The sequence below is a fragment of the Phalacrocorax carbo genome, chromosome 1 (assembly GCF_963921805.1).
Source record: "Phalacrocorax carbo chromosome 1, bPhaCar2.1, whole genome shotgun sequence".
NCBI classification, from domain to species: Eukaryota; Metazoa; Chordata; class Aves; order Suliformes; family Phalacrocoracidae; genus Phalacrocorax; species Phalacrocorax carbo.
The window spans coordinates 193,250,189-193,268,093 of NC_087513.1; the positions used below are offsets into that span (position 1 = coordinate 193,250,189).

Here is a 17,905-nt window from a genome sequence, read left to right on the forward strand (position 1 = left end):
TACAACTTCTATCAGAAGCATTATTAGCAATGCAGCAGTACTAACTCTAGTAACCAGGGTACAGGAGGGACCTAGTCAAGTCCTCTATCAACTGCCCCAACACAGTCTCAGCAGTGTTACTGAAAGCCTAGCTGTAGTACTTCATGTATCTTTTTGAGAAACCATATGATCAAGTTGGCCAATTCAAAATACAACAGCATTCAGTGTTACAGCCATTCACTGAAAAATTAAAAAAAATAGCAAAACTTTATTCAAAATATTTATTTCTCCATAAAGTATTTAGGGCTACAACTTATTTTCCCCTCTATTCTCTTTCAGTTTCAGGTTTTCCTCTACTACTGCTCTGCCCAGAAGCAGAGCACACACTTTCAACAGAAGTATATATGAGTCCAGTGCAGCCGAGCAGCACGCATTGTTGTCCAACAGGACTAAAATGCCTATTAGTATTATTAGGATCCAGTACACTAAAGTTATGGAAGAAAAAGAAAAAAGTCTGGAACACCAATTATTTAACACCCCAAATGGAGGAAAAGCAAGAAGAGACATAATTAGTAACTGCTAGTTATAAGAATTCTTATATTTGAAAAAAAAAACCTTTTGGGGAAGAAAAACCTGATGACAAAACAAAGTAATCATGCTTTTCTCCAATTTGTTATTTGGATCACAGAGGCAGAGTTATTTTAAGGAGTTCAACTCTTGTTTAAAATTAAAATGGTAATAAATACTTAATTACACCATCCTCAGAATTAAAGACAAAACTCCCATCTATTTCACCAGTGCAGGGAAAGATATTTTTGAAAAATAATGATGCCAGTAAAGTTCCTCAAAAAAAACCCATACACACCCCGCAAAAAAACCCACCAAACCAAAACAACAAAATCACCACACACGGAACCCACACCCCCCACCCCTAAAACACCACAAATTATTTTTACTTTGCTTTAGTTTGTTTTATTTGATTTTTTTCCCAAAAAATAATTAATTGGTCAGGTTACAACAAATCCTACTTTCAAGTAAGGAATAACTTCTGCATAATTAAGATCACAGCAGCTATAAAGTTTTCAAGCATATTAGAATCCTTTAGTAAAAGGCACAGATGATTAGTAGCTTGTGCACACACATAATTTCCATTGACAGAAAAATAAAGTCCTCTCCAGTCAGACACAAGATGAACCATTTGAATTGCACTGGTGCCCTTACACGTGAAAGTGATTTTTAAAAAAGAACTGTTTTTACTTCTGTGGAAAGTAATTAGATTTACATAATTAACAAGAATTAATAAATATTCAGGTGTCACAAGAGTTCTTGCAGTAAGTATGTTTTTCATCTACTCTAGAAATAAACCTTCAGTTTCTCTTCCTTGACAACATGAACCTCCATACTGGTCAGGATAACAAAATCAGTCATCTTGTCTCCACAGCAATCTGTCACAGTGCTTAAGGGAAAAACAAAAAAACCCAAGCTGGTTCTCCTAGCATACCTTCCCAGCTTCCTGCACAGCAAGAAGATTCCTGAGCTTGAAATCACACCTGGACCACCATGACTAATACTCCTGGAGCTTCATCTTCCAAATGTGTCTCATATTTCTTAACCTATTCAATTTTTCCTACATCTTTCTGCAGTAATAAACTTAGGAATTTAGTTATATAAAACTTATGGAAAAATATGTTATTAAACTGCTGGTCTAAAATTAATATATTTCATTAGATGATGCCTTGGTTCTTGTGTATTGAGATAAACTGGAAAATCTGTTCTTCTCACACTATTCATTCATTTCCAGAGGTTTATCACCTTCTTCCTGTCTTCAGTGTTAGTTCATAGCTCCAGCCATTTAATTTCTAACTCCTTTCCAAATCTACTATAACTTGGAGATAAAGTGGATCAGAAATGCATAAAATTTGTGAGGTAAGTTATGCTAATATATAAACTCAAAATTCACTGTGCATATTTTCCATTTTATTCTCACATTTCCCAGTAATTCGTATTTATATATTTTGTCATTAACGAACAGCAGACTACCTGTTTGTGTAAATTAAAATAAAATCCACAGAAAAGTCCTTCTTCCCTAATGCTTGTATGAATTTGGCTGTCAGGGAAATGAAGAGGCTAATAGTTCACTTATTTATCAGCTACTATTATTTAGCACCTGAAGTTATGTTTATACAGTAGGTCTGTACACTTGCGGCATAGCCTAGATCATCCAATCCTGCATAAAAGAAATATTGTGTGGTTTTCTCCCTGCTTGTGTATGATGAATACACAGCCAGAATAAACAGCTGACAAGAAACATAGGACATCCTGCAAAGTATACATCCCCTGCAAGACAGATCAAGATGACAGAACAGAAGGGACTAGGCCTTGAAAGCCAAAAGTTAAATTACACTAGAGGAAAAGAAGTATCAGTAAGAACTGCATGCATTTTCACAAGCTGAAAAAAATACGTAAGTGATAACAAACAATTTTTTCTGTTAGGATTCACTCACACATGAAGTTCTAAATGTCGTATTCTGTTCAACAACACAGAATGCAGTATACTGACTAAAGTCTATCAGCCTAATTCCCAAAGCACAGACAAGTTACTGGGGGGAGAGGAGAAGGAATCCTTATGGCTTGGGGTTTTATTGTTTTTTGTTCATTTACCAGTAGTTCAAACTGACTTAGAACTACTTCTTAAGAAAACAAAACTCCAAATTAAGCTCTTCCAGCTGTTAGAATACTTAAGGTTCCTCTCCCACATCTGTTCCCTCCTGTTTCACAGGGCAAACCCAAGTTGAAGGCACTCCTTCTGCACAATACTAACAGGCCAGCCTTTTTGTGAGAGTACATGGGTAGATACAGAACTGTTGTAATGAAATTATCCCCCAAATCTCTCCAACCTTACTGTAGGGTTATGCCAAACAAAGTGGTCAAGAAAGTAAGGAGACAGAAACACACAGTATAATCAAAGACTATTTTAGCCTGTATCGTAATGAAAGTAATCAAAAAAATAAAGTGGGTTTTACAATCCACCCAAAAAGCAGAAATGCATAAAGGGAATCTATTCTGATGCATCCATATTATTTCCAAAATTATCAAATTATTTCCAAAATATTCCAAAACTCTCCATGTTTTCCAGTATTTTTTTCTAAGAGTACTGACTGTAGGAGCTGAAATAAAATTTAAGTAGTATTTGCAATTAATATAGCTTATTTCCATTTGTGGTTTTTTAACTCATTTAAACATTTTGACAAGTCACTTCAAGAAAGGGGTAGAACAGAAAACAATAACCAACCAGTTTCTCCTTCTGTGCATACAAAAGGAAAGATAAAGCCCAGAAGAAAAAAATAATCCTTTCAGATAGAAAACACAGTAATAGAATCATTGCTGCATATAAGAAACTTCAATCTGCAAACAGTTACTTGCTTACTAACCTTTAGCCTTCTCACCATCTCTTCTTTAGAAATTTTATCAGAGATTTCTTTGACTCCTGGAGGATATGTGATTTTTCCATCATTGGCTCTCGTCTTTGAGTGAGCCATGATTTCACGATTTTAAAACTGTGGAAAGAAATTAAAAGGTCAAAGTTGTTTAGCTATCTTATGTTTACCCTGTCTGTCCCACTTCTACAAACAAAATCCAAGTAGAAATATACAGACAAAACCCATACAAACAAAAAAAAAAACTGGAGAAAATATTTTTATTGTTTTCAGTAATGTATATTGTGACAGACAGCAATGGTTTTGATATTCAGGTAGATCGTCCTATACAATAATAAAACTTTCAAGAAGTACACAACAGAAAAGCTAAAACCCCTCATTCCTTAATGCATTTGATCTTCACACTTAGAGATGCAACCAAGAATCTTATTTTATTGCATGAACCATTACCACCACATAGTAATAATAAATCCCAGCCAGCTTGGACTTTTAGACTCTCTAAGAACACACATCTAAACTGAACTTCATGTTTTCCAAACAATTAAATAGAGCACAATTTCCCCAAAAGTCCAAATCGCAGTGCCGTTGAAGTGTTAGATGTCACTAATTTTAGCCTGCCAATGCTGCCAGACAAGCAGCAGATAGAGAACAAAGTAGGGACAAGAAGAGAGCAGACCAAATAGTAGTCTTTCCTCTACACCGTAAAGCCAAGTTTTTAAGCAAAAGACTGCAGATAAGCAGTCTTCCAACTTCCAACTATGAAAACAACTCAGTTACTTGGTTTCTCAGTCCCTTTAAACCAATGCAAATGCAGATTGCCACCTAATCCATCCTAAACTATGTAAAGGTCTACTGCTGTAGAGAAGCAAGCTGGATTGAAAGCTTTGTATTAATTTTTATGTAAGAAAAAGACAGCAAAAAGAACAAGACTGCATGTGTTGGGATAATTAGGATTTTAGAAAAAGAGTGTACCAAGGCAGTTAACAGTAAATACTAACAATAAAACAAAAAAAAAAAACCAAGAAAGAAAGAAAGAAAAAAATTTCCTTTGCCATTGCCTTGATATTCCTATTTATTTATCTAAAAGTTCAGAATGCTTCCTCACAGGCACCACTTTCCTGAACTATGAGTTTCAAGTCAAGCATTTTCTTCCTACTGACCTGCTTACAAGGAGGATATATGTACAATTCTAACTTCTCAGAACTATAACATCAGAAATAAAAATCAGCCAGAATCCACAAGGAGAGATGGGCTAGAAGCACATTCCATAACAGGCTGGTGTAACCTGGTCCAAGCCAAGATCATTGTACACCAAAGGAGAACTGGCACATGAAGTATACTCATCTACCCACCTCCCCCAGAAAATCCCAACATGTTTTGTGTTCTTCAGCCTACATCTCACAATAACAACCTAAAGTTACATATTTTGCTTCTTCTTTACTATCTTTCACAAAACAAAAAGTTAATGTTGACATTTAAATAATTTTTGTAAATACATAGAGCACAACACATCTTTATTTTAGGAAATGGAGCAAGTAGAATGAACACATTCAGACATCCTTCAACAGGCATGATATGCAAAGCAGTTCAATAGCAACACAAAAGCCAACTCAGTTTCTGTCATCTTCTTTGTACCTAAATATACAGGCAGTTGAACCGAGTGCTATGTACTTACAGTTGTAGTAAAAACAGATTGAGAAACCTGGGACAGAAAAAAAAATCATTGAAGTTAACTTTTTCTAACACTTCCAGGAAAATACAATGTCACATTCATCCCCATTATATTTCTTTGCACTGTCATGAAATTCGACAAGAGCAAGTACAAGGTCCTGCTCCTGGGGAGGAACAACCCCATGCACCATTACAGCTTGGGGGTTGACCTGCTGGAAAGCAGCTCTGCTGAGAAAGACCTGGGAGGGCTGGTGGACAAGCAGCTGACCATGAGCCAGCAATGTGCCCTTGTGGCCAAGAGGGCCTAACGGTATCCTGGGGTGCATGAGTTTATCCTCCTCTCTACTCTGCCCTAGTGAGGCCACATCGGGGAATACTGTGTCCAGTTCTGGGCTACCCAGTTCAGGAAGGACAGGGAACTGCTTGAGCAAGTCCAGCGGAGAACTACCAAGATGATCGGGGGCTGGAGCATCTCCCTTACAAGCAGTCTGAGAGACTTGGGTTTGTTCAGCCTGAAGAGGAAAAGACTGAATGTTTATAAATGTGTAAAGGGTGGGTGTCAGGATGATGGGACTAGACTATTTTCAGTGGTGCCCAACAACAGGACACGGGTCAGTGGGCACAAGTTGGAACACAGGAAGTTCCACCTGAACACAAGAAAAAAATTCTTTCCTGTGAGGGTGACAGAGCAGTGGAACCGGCTGCCCAGGGAGGTTGCGGGGTCTCCTCTGGAAATATTCAAAACCTGCCTGGACACAGTCCTGGGCCCCCTGCTTTAGGAATCCCTGCTGAAGCAGGAGGGTTGGACAAGATGATCTCCAGAGGTCCCTTCCAACCCCTACCATTCTGTGATTCTGCGACTCCTCAAAACAGGCACAGAAGATGTAACCAAGTTCACTCTTCTTGCCGTTCGACATAGATTCTCCATTCTAGCTTTCAGACAGAATGATGTTATCTATCATAGCTAAATTCATTTTAGCAGGTCATCACAGCTGAAGGGAGTCTTGCTCCCCTCACAATCCGAGAATGCATAAAAGCATCAGATGCTTTGCTAGACCAACCAAGCTCACTGACTCAGAAAAACAAGCCTAACTGTTTTTGAAATGCACGTGACAAACAAAGCTAACTCAAGGGAAGGAACAGGAACTAGGGGAACTGGGGAGCAAAAACCAAAACCTAGCATTCAACAAGAGACAATTCAATGCTAAACTACCCCCTTGTACAATAGTTATCACCTCAACCACTACCTAAATAAAACTGAATTAGCTTGTTAGAAGTTTCTGCTCTTCCAGACTGCCAGTACCTAGTTCTGTCAAAAAAATGTGTTGAACATTTAGTAGGATCTAGGATTTTGGTATTTTGGTGTTTGGTTTTTTGTGGGTGGTTTTTTTTTTTTTGGGGTGGGGGAAGAGTGTGTTTTTAACCTGATTATAGCCAAATGAAAGTCTGTGATTTCACATAACAGTTACACCAGCTGTTTCAGTTAACTTCTGTCAGGGAAACAGAAGACAGTGACAGCTAAGAACAGCAGCACCAAGGCCCGCTGTATCTAGAACATGTTTGAACATGAAAATCCATAAGCCAGTGAGGTGATATCCAATGACTGAATTTCAAAAAACTTCTTAAATTTGTTTTTAAAAATGCACCATCTTCTTTCAGAATATACTGGAAGGTCATAAGCATTTTAATAAAAAGGGCAATTCTTTGAAAGTTTCTTTGAGATTGAACAAGAGACTCAGTTGACAGATTTTTTTGTTGTTTTTAATTTTTAAGAACTGAAACTTTAGAAGTTCTCCACAATGTTTTCTGAAATCCGGTATTATTCCATATACACAATCAGAAGCCAAAGAAAGAGGAAAATGTTCACATGGATACCTTTAAGGTGAGAAGACACTCCGAGATGCTTTGCACCAGCCAGAATGTAAGCCTTTTAACTAATCAGTAAGATGTACACTATTTCTGCTGTTATATGAGAACAAAAAGAGGAGATAAATAAAACAAAGAACTTCAACAAATATATAAAAAACAAGTGCTAATCCTACTACATATAAATAAAAATCATTATTCTATCAGGCTTTGGTTATGTTAAGAATACTGTAAGTTAAGCCAGGTCTTGAAACTACAAATAAAGATATCTTAAGCTTATATAGTATTTAAAGTATTAATTCCACTCCTTGGAGTTGGAGACGTCCAAGGAGATGATACAGTAGGACTTAAGATATCTGGGCACTGCTTCTTTCAACACAGAAGCACTGTTGCAACTATAACTTGAAAGATTTGAAATCAGGAACCATGAGCAGGTCTCTAAAAGTACATTGAAAAATGGTATGTGTAAAAAAGTTTGACAAATTAAAAACTAAATTATACATGGAGGGGGGAGTGGTAGAAGAAACTTGTACAAGAAAAGACAAAATACATACTCTCTGTTCAATGGTAACAGGAAAATTAAAGCATGGAAGAAACAGCAAAAGCACAGGTTGCATTTATTGGACATTAAAATAGGACGGATTGAAGTCATCCACCTTCTGTAACAAGTTACATTGAAAGATCATATTTAATGTAAAATCATAATTTTCAGCCACGCTATACACAGTGAACAATTCATTACTCTAAACAGAGTTAACGAGTAACAAGTACCACTGCCAAAATTTGGTCAAACTCAAATAAATAAAAGACAAATGAGTAGTTCTCTACATAATTAGCAGGACGCGATAGCAACTCAGTTCCAGCTAAGTCTACTGGCCATTATATTAAATGATTCAATATTCAGATGGTTTCTGTATAGCACATAATTCTTTATGACTAGTTCAACTACACAGACTCTCCTTGCTCAATTGCATAAAAAACAAATTACACACATGCAAATAAAAATATGCAAGATACCAATCCATATAAGTACCTATGCAATATATTTAATAGGTCAATAAATATCTTCACAGGATGTTAAGTCAATGATCTAAAAGGAGGACTTAAACCACACTCCATTTAATTGTATTTTGTTTAGATGACGGTTCACATTGCCTATAGTGATTTAATTAACTGTGCTAATCATTAAATAAACTATGCCTTAACATATATGAAGTCATGTGTCAACAGTACGTTTCCAGAGATCTATACTTGTTTTTAAACCTTAATGCTTCAGATATTTTTGTAGAAATCTTTTCCAAGAGACAGAGCAAGCTTTTGCAAATCAGTTCTTATATTCCTTGCAAGACACCCTCCTGCCTTACTACTGCCTCCTCTCTAAAATCAAGAATCCAAACATGAGGACCTAGATCACCAGAAAAAGCAATTAACTTGATAAACTTCATCATCCTTATTTTTCGGACCTTTCATTGAACTGTATATAATTTATGTAGTTACATCTTAAGAGCAGTATTTTAAAATACTGTATACAAAAGAAAGCTTACATAAATTTGACCCATACAGATATGTACACTTTTAAATCTATGTTTGGAAGACATTTTACAATGAGCCACTGGGAATAACACTTTCTTTGCATTTACAGAGCCATTAGAAGCCTAGTGAATTTAATAAATTGCTGGCATGAAAGAAAGTTGCAATGTGTAGAGATTTAAATATTTGTTTACACAGTTCATATCACTAACAATAAGAGTAGCCAAGAAAAAAGATTTGCAAATATTCATCCATCTGTTCTCCACGATCATGCAGTATGACCAGCGGTCTCTCATCGTCATAGGACATTCCAATCAGAACAAAGACAGTTTAGAAGACTCAAGAACACTTTCCCTAAATTGTCTCAGGGAATACTGGGAGGAAGTCAAAGCTTTCTCATCTAGTAAATCACTATACAGAGTTCACGCCAAAGCTCTGTTCCTCTGTCAACATGCTATTTGTCATTTCTTTTTCTTATTTATATCCAGGTTTTTTTAAATTTGTACCCTCAGTAGGTTACATCCTTGTATGAATAAATATAAGCCATTACGAATACTTTGAGAGCACTAAATTTGCTTCAACAATATAGCATGTATACAGAAATTGGTCAACTTGTAACTTCCACAAAAGATACAACAATGTATTCTGAAGAGATTAGTCAGCAACTTACAGAAGTGGAAGAGGCAGGCATCTTTCTACTTCAGCAGGATTATTAAAACACAAATAATGTAATGATTTAAGCCACTTACAGAAAATTTTTACATCCTGGTAAATTCCTGCTGTGTAGAGCTGATTGACAACAATTGATCAAGGTAAGACATGACTTAGGTTTTAAAGGCTTTCATTATGTAAGTGCCACTAAATTAAACATATTTCCATAATAAATCTACTGCTAAGGAGTTATATCTCGGCTATAAAAAGCCACACCAAGCTGAAATTTGGCTGTTAATTTTCTGCTGTTGAGTAAAACAGAAAACTTTAGAGTGTTGGACCAAATGTGCTCATGTAAATCCAAGTAATTTTTCACACTGATTCAGATATGTCTAGATTAATACTCTCCATTCTTTTAGAAATGTGATGTTATACTGTTTACTTCACCACCAATAGATCAAGATACTAGTATTATTCATAGTATCAAGAAAATGTTAGCTTCCTATTTCTGCAAGGCAGCACTATACATAGTAAGGACTGATACAAGAAGAGTTTACAGAAACGGCAAATTAAAGGTCTTCTGGAATGAAGAACCACCTTGTAAGGCAGAAGTAACACTCTCAGCCTGGCAAATGACATCAAAAGTACTGGGTTTCACTACAGGAGTCTCATTAATGGCAAACCTTTGACAGCCAATATGTAAGTAATAATACCTGTTTAAATTAGGAAATGCTATTTTTAAACCTTCCATTAGAAAATATGGCAAAGGGCATTAAGTTTCTTTATTAACATATTAAGTAAACACTCACTGGAAAATGAAAAGATGTGCAGGTAAAAACTGTGCAAGAGGAGATACTTTCATAATGTACAAGGGATTTGGAGGATTCAGGAAAAGAGCAAACAAGTAAGAATAAAGAACAAAACATTAAGACGAGCCATGATACCAGTGTCACATACACATGCTAAAAAACCTGCAAACAACTTACACAGGATATAGTACTCCCCCTTGTAATCAGTTACAAAATGATGCCATGCAAGTCCCCATTTCTACTGATCAGATTTTTGCAAACTTCATTAGAGAAAGCCTACCAAAGATTAAGCCAGATGACAGTATTCAGTACCAACTTGTCTCAGCATACAGCTCTCTCCAGTGGTGTTGCAGACACTTGCAGCTTCCACAAAACATCTGATCCAACTTGTAAATTTCAGCATTTTTCAGACGTGATTAAAAGTAAAAGTGATAAAAGTAAAATTGCTCTTTTTTTTTTGCATTTATGAAACAGCATTTTCACTGAAATAAACCAAGTTTAAAAAAAAAAAGATGAGAAACTACATAACAGAATTTACCACTAAACCAATCAACCTAAGGAAAAACAAAATTGCCCTGTTATTGTGGGATCTCAGCTTTTGTATTTCTACCCATGACTAAGTAAGTGGACTGCGGGCACGCCATTTTTAATTTCTTATTTCTGTGCATGGCTGCAGGAAAAGAAATGACAAGGAGATAAAAATTGGAAGACTATAACAAAAGATTCTGACAGAAAAACAAACCTCAAAACCATAACTGAACAAAGAAATACTGGTTACGATTTTAAAAGGTGTAATTATTTGTTTCATGAAGCAGAGGAGAGTGTAGGTTGACAATATGATGTTAGTAAAACAGACATCTGCAATATATTTGTCAGTTAGCCAAACACTAGGGAAAAAATTCCACCTCATTGCTTGTTAGGTGGTCATGTTACAGAAGCATACCATATAAAAGTTTAAAAAAAGACAAGTACGTAACAAGCAGACTATGACCAGTCCTTAGAGTGTTTAATACTGAATGCAAAGTATGTGAAATAACAGAAGTGGTAATATTGCAAAAAAAAAAAAAAAAGAAGTCATTCAATTTGGCTTGAACTTCAATTTGTTTGTACAGGAACATGGCAGTTTTCACCTAAAACACTTACTACAGGACTGGAAACGTTAAGTAATTTATTTTGCTATACAAAAATACAATTTCTTAAAGAAATTGAAAAAGAATGCATAGAAGGCGCTGCAAATAGGCAGGATGCCATTGTACTCACAAAATCAGAAACGTAACATTGTACGTACAGCTTGGGTGCAGAGGATTTCATGAAAAGATAACACTCTTCCACAGGGAGGAGAAGCAGGGAGAAAGGCAGGTGTAGAGAACAGAGGTAAGTTTCACTCTGTCTGAGAAAAAGCCATTAAGTTTTTGACAATGACCTTTTCACCTTAACCTTCAAAGGATGAAACCTTCTCACATAAAGGTCACCATCAAACACTATGAAGTTCAGCTACATTGGAGAGGCTAACACTTCTTGTTAAGTTTTCTTGATATTTTCCAGTTTTAAAATATTCAGTCAATTCAGCTTTGACAAACTTGAAATACTTACATATCCTATGTAAAGGTTCTTCAGTTGAGTGTTAATGGCTCAATCATATCCAAGAATAAATCCAAGATGAAGTAAACTAAACTCAACATACCACAAATCTGACAGAGCTGTCTAAAAAGATGTTAGTTTCCCTGTCCCCTAGAATACAAATACAAATTTAGGAGAATAGTGCTCTTCAGCATAAGAATATTATAGCATATTCTTTGCCCCCAAGAAAACTTGCGCAAAGCTTCTGAGAAGGTACATGATATACATATTCCCTACAAACTCTTGATTTTAATAATAAACCATACAAAAATTGTCTTTATTGAATATGTCCATGCCTTGGGAGCCTATACTTCAGGATGATTTGAATGAAGTTTAGGAAAGAATGCAGTCAAAAAAATACTGGGAGTCACAATAAGGGCATGGCCTAAGCAAGACTAAAATTAAATTGCATATACTGACCTAACTCAAGAAATCAGACTTCTCCCATCCTTCCTGCTAATGTTATGACAGCAACAACAAAAAGAAGTTAACCCAGTTGCTCATACAGGAGACTCAAACTCATCAGTATTAAACTGAAATTTTATCTGAATTTTGCTAGTTGACAGCCGACTGAATATGAGCCAGCAGTGTGCCCAGGTGGCCAAGAAGGCCAACAGCATCCTGGCTGGTATCAGGAATAGTGTGGCCAGCAGGAGTAGGGAAGTGATTGGGCCCCTGTACCCTGCACTGGTGAGGCCACACCTCAAATACTGTGTTCAGTTTTGGGCTCCTCACTACAAGAGGAACATTGAGTTGCTGAAGCGTGTCCAGAGAAGGGCAAGGAAGCTGATGAAGAGTGGTCAGGCATTGGAAGAGGCTGCCCAGAGAGGCAGTGGAGTCACCATCTCTGGAGGTGTTCAAAAATGTGTAGACAGGCACTTCAGGGCATGGTTTAGGAGGCATGGTGGTGTTAACTTGCTGATCCTAGAGGTCTTTTCCAACCTTAATAATTCTATGAAACGTGAGTGTTCTGCGTGAAGGCACACTTCTTTCATAGAATCATAGGATCATTAAGGTTGGAAAAGACCCTTCAGATCATCGAGTCCAACCGCTAACCTATCACTGCCAATGCCACCACTAAAGCATATCCTCAAGCACCACGACTACCCTTCTTTTAAATACTTCCAGGGATGGAGACTCAACCACTTCCCTGGGCAGCCTGTTCCAATGTTTGACCACCCTTTTGGTGAAGAATTTTTTTCTAATGTCCAACCTAAACGTCCCCGGCACAGCTTGAGGCCATTTCCTCTCATCCTATTGCTTGTTGCTAGGGAGAGGAGACCGACCCCCGCCTCGCTACAACCTCATTTCAGGTAGTTGTAAAGAGTGATAAGGTCTCCCCTCAGCCTCCTCTTCTCCACGCTAAACAACCCCAGCTCCCTCAGCCGCTCCTCATAAGACTTGTTCTCTAGACCCTTCACCAACTTCACTGCCCTTCTGTGGACACGCTCCAGCACCTCAATGTCCTTCTTGTAGTGAAGGGCCCAAAAGCGAACACAGTACTCGAGGTGTGGCCTCACCAGGGCCGAGTACGGGGACACTATCACCTCCCTGCTCCTGCTGGCCACATGCCAGGATGCCATTGGCCTTCTTGGCTGCCTGAGCACACTGCTGGCTCATGTTCAGGCAAGCTGTCAACAAACACCCCCAGGTCCTTCTCCACCAGACAGCTTTCCAGCCAATCCTCCCCAAGCCTGTAGCGCTGCATGGGGTTGTTGTGACCAAAGTGCAGGACCCAGCACTTAGCCTTGTTGAATCTTATACCGTTGGCTCTGGCCCAATGATCCAGCCTGTCCAGGTCCTTCTGTAGGGCCTTCCTGCCCTCCAGCAGATCGACACTTCCACTCAGCTTGGTGTCATCTGCAAACTTACTGAAGGTGCACTTAATCCCCTCATCCAGATCATCAACGAAGATATTGAACAGGACCAGCCCCAACACTGAGCCCTGGGGAACACCACTCGTGACTGGCCGCCATCCGGATTTGACTCCATTCACCACCACTCTCTGGGCTCGGCCATCCAGCCAGTTTTTAACCCAGCGCAGAGTGCACTTGTCCAAGCCATGAGCAGCCAGCTTCTCCAGGACAATGTGGGAGATAGTGTCAAAGGCCTTACTAAAGTCCAAGTAGACAACATCCACAGCCTTCCCCTCATCCACTAAGAGGGTCACCTTTGAAATAAAACTGATGAGATCTGAGAACAAAGCATGGTAATTTAGTTATTGCAAATGACGCTCAGGGAGAATTGGGCAAGATGATCTTAAAGGTCTTTTCCAACCTAAATGATTCTATGATTCTAAGATTGTATAGCTCGCAAAAGCCCATTAAGTCCATTACTGGTGAATGAAGGCTCATTTCAATCATTACCTCACCTTGACACATTCACCTGGCATCTTTAGGGATGCCTTTGATATACCCTGCCTTTCTGGTGCTGGTGAGAAATCTAACATACTAGTGCTCAAAATACATTTGTCAAGGGACACACTTGCAATCCTGTTTATACCTCCAGAAAAATGGAGAGTGTAACTCAGTGAACTATCAGTACCAATTGAGACCATAATTGTAAACATTCTGGACATCTTTCGGCATTTCACAGACAGTGAACCAACAGCACATGGATCAGCCGCAGGATAATTCTGCTTCCATTCCACCACGTGAAACTATCACACACACCAACATTACCCATACAGAAAGGTACATAATGTTCACAACATTCTATCTGTATGTTTGAGCTATAGAATACTGAGGAGAAGCAGTGAAATTTGTCCATATGAGCCTCCCCATTGACTATTACTGTATCTGGGAATACCGCTGTCAGTGGGAAACTTGGAGTAAAATAAACTCTCTTCTGTCAAGAAAGCCACATTTACCCAGTTGGATGACCAAAACTACCCTCTCTGTCACACTTAGTCAGGATATAGGTTATTCTCCAGCTTATATACACATGACAAAACCTAAGTTTCACAAGGAACATCACGTAAGTATGTAATCCCACAGGATATCATTTTGCCAATATTCAGAGACAATGAATGTTTATATTAAATTGACACAAGCAGTGCATAAATAAAGCCTCTGTTTTGAAAGGGTCAACTGAAAGCAGAAGTGATTTGGAGATATGTACAATTCCAACACTGTGGTGGTCACGGGTAATGTCTGTGCCAAAGGAACAAACCTGAGATTTAAGCTTTGTCCCCTTGACTGGGGTGCAAGGAAAGTTTTCATTCTACTAAGTGAATTTAAACAACCACTTAGTAAAACTTGCAAGTAGTAATCAGAGCCCTCAAGGCAAAAGAGTTGCACTACAAAGACTGGGAAATACAGAAATAGAGACAGAATTGGAGCCAAACGGAGATAGCCATTGTAAACAAACTCAAAAAAAGGGGAAAAAAAAAAGAGCACTTCAACAGCTAAACCCAAGCGAAAGTAATGATTGCCTATCAAGAATATATTGAAATACCCTCAAGAGTCAGTTAAATACCCATTTTCAAAGAAATAGCAGGTAAAACTTCATTCCTGTGGCAATTGGTAACAGGTATATTCAATCAGAAGTTACTGTGTCTACATTTAAGAACTTCATTTTTCAAACCAAAGCAACTGCACAGACACTATCTGAGAATTCATAAACCAGTGGGGTATGCAAAGTTTTTTAAAGGTATTTAAGAAGTAAGGTGAAGTACACTTAAACTTTAAAAAATTAAATTAACTTTAAACATTAAGGTGTAGTACAAGAAAATAAAGGGAGTAGTCACTAATAATGTAGATCAAAAAAAAAGTAATACTGCTACTACAGCTACACTAGTTTGATATTAATATTTGAAGAGTTTAGAAAAAATCTGCATGCTAGAGTAAGAATTTTAAATACAGGGATAAATGTAACTTAAGGTTATCATATTACCCTGGGACAATTCACATTTGATCAGTCTGTGATAAAATAATTTGCACCTTCCTTGCACCAAAAATCATTTATTATGTATGCACTAAATTGGAAATCATAGATGGATGGATGCAGCAATGGATCACATTGTCATTCAGTAAAACACTGGAAGAAAAGCTTAGAGAAACAGAAATGTTTGAAACTATAACAACTGCATTTGAACCCCCAAACAAGGACATGCTACAAGTCTGAAAGAAAATCAACCAAAAGGGAAAAAAAAACTGTCAGTTGAAGGAGGGTCCTATGCCTAGGTCCAGGCACAGAAAAATTACCAGAAGACTATACACTAGCACTATACAACATTAGTTCCAGACACAGTACTTAAAAAAAACAAACAAGCGTACAAAACTAAAACCTCAACATTTAACACATATTTTAAGGTACTGTACACAGTATTCCAAGCAAGTTCTTGACAACTATCAACACCTATCATAAAGATAATTTAAATTGGAACAAACACACAAAGCCTACTAACTACATCAGGACAGCACATCTACAGAGGCAACAAGAAGAGACAGAAGGATCAGTGAAAGAGAGGCAGAAATCACTATAAATACCAGAAACACTGGAAGATCCCACCCAAAAAAGAAAAGCCACCATAAGACAAAAGCTCAAAGATAAATAGCTCAGACAATGAAGAAAAACTGATAATTAGAAGACTGTTTTTTAAATAAAATTTTTTAAACAACTTTCTGGTCAATAACTGAAGCAGAGCATCCAAACAGAATATGGTAGAACTTGATCTGTATACAAAGATTAGTATCTTGCTGTTGTAGGCTACATGAATAATTATTTGAAAAAGCAGGCTTTTCACCCTGCAAAATACTACTTTTACTGTAATCACTGACAGAAAGTTCTTAGTCTGGTACTCTAAAACAAGAGAAGAGCTGACAACCAGCCTAGGTATCAAAATTTCACAATATCACTAGTCTACGGCCATAATTTGACAGACCCCTTTTTAGCAGGGAAGCTACTTGAAGATTTAGTAAGGCAAGAATAATTTGTTTCCTTCCTCCAACAGCTGGAAAGGAATGAGGAGAAGGCGGCAGGAATTACTATTTTCCTTTTAATTAACTATTTTCAAAACAGCTTAACAAATAAAGTCATAAAAACCTCAGATATCTTGCATTACATTATTTTAGAAGGCTAACATCTGTAGTATTTATACACAAGGGGAGAATGGAAAATATACGCACGAGTGGCATGGAAGCCATGGGGAAAATAAGGGGAACATGACAGAAAGCAGAAGACAACTATAACAGACAGATATTAGGTACAAATCAAGTTTAATCACTGTATTGCCCCTTGGAAAGAAACAACACTTGGTATTACTTTAGTATACCATTTATTTAGAAAAAAATACCTTATTGAGCCTTATCATGAAAGTTTTCATTCTTACAAAAAAAAAAATCCCCAGATGTTAATACTAGCATGTTACCACAGAAGCAACATTTTGTAAAATTTTGCAGATGGACAACCAATATAAAATTCCTTTAGTAACAAGTCAGAATTTGTATACATAAATGAGACTCCTTTCCACTCCTAACTCTGTATATTATGTTTAAAAAATACAAAGTTAAATGCCTTACACCCTACTGCAAATGATTCAATACAGGATTACTAAAGCTCAAACAAAAAATGCTAGTGGGATAGATTGACTTGTAAAACCTCAGAGAAAGCATGGGCATTGCACTGCAAAGTCAGGTGGTGTGCTAAACAACACTGCATCCACTCCTAATCAATAGGAATTATAAACAAACACCTGTACTAGGGCTGCATACAGAAATCCTAGTCCAAAATCACATTCAGCTGGGTGTTTTACAAATAGAAGTTGTCTGCCCAGGTGGCTTGTATCAGTTTAGTTTGGGTTTTTTTTCCCAAGCTAACTAGAACATCTTTATGTCCCTGAAGACAGAGAAAGAACCCATAATTGCCATTACAAAGCACATATGAGATGAAGACTTACTACAGCCAGGTCAGCTAAATGCATTAGCGGTAGTTCTCTAAGGCTACAGGAGAAGAAGAAACTTCCAAGTGACAGAGTCCGGTCATCTGTTATCACATATGAACCTACCAGTAAGATCACTTTAAAAAGTTGAAGCTGAAGATTCTTTTGATGTTTCAATCTGCAGAGTCTAACTTACCGCTGACATCTATCTCTATGCTCAACCAACATGCAAGCTCTCTTTGCCAATAATCTATTCACTTCTGTAACTTCTTATAATACCTTTATCCATCCTTTATAATTATTGAGCCCTGTGGGGTTGTGCTTTCACAGAATGGTTGAGGTTGGAAGGGACCTCTGAAGGTCACCTGGTCCAACCCCCTTGCTCAAGAAGGGTCACCTAAAGCCAGCTGCTGAGGACTGCATCCAGATGGCTTTTGAGCTTCTCCAAGGAGGAAGTCTCC

At 37.6% G+C, this 17,905-nt stretch overlaps 1 protein-coding gene across 3 annotated transcripts in view; it reads right to left on the reverse strand.

The window, feature by feature from the left end:
• Positions 1-17,905, reverse strand: part of PDS5B (PDS5 cohesin associated factor B) — a 108,645-nt gene that overhangs the window by 82,053 nt on the left and 8,687 nt on the right. For all 3 annotated transcript variants that reach the window (XM_064441042.1, XM_064441043.1, XM_064441041.1), the window contains exon 2: positions 3,411-3,536. In XM_064441042.1, the coding sequence (XP_064297112.1) occupies positions 3,411-3,518 (108 nt within the window). In that variant the 5' untranslated portion in view covers positions 3,519-3,536. The remainder of the gene's footprint in view (positions 1-3,410; positions 3,537-17,905) is intronic.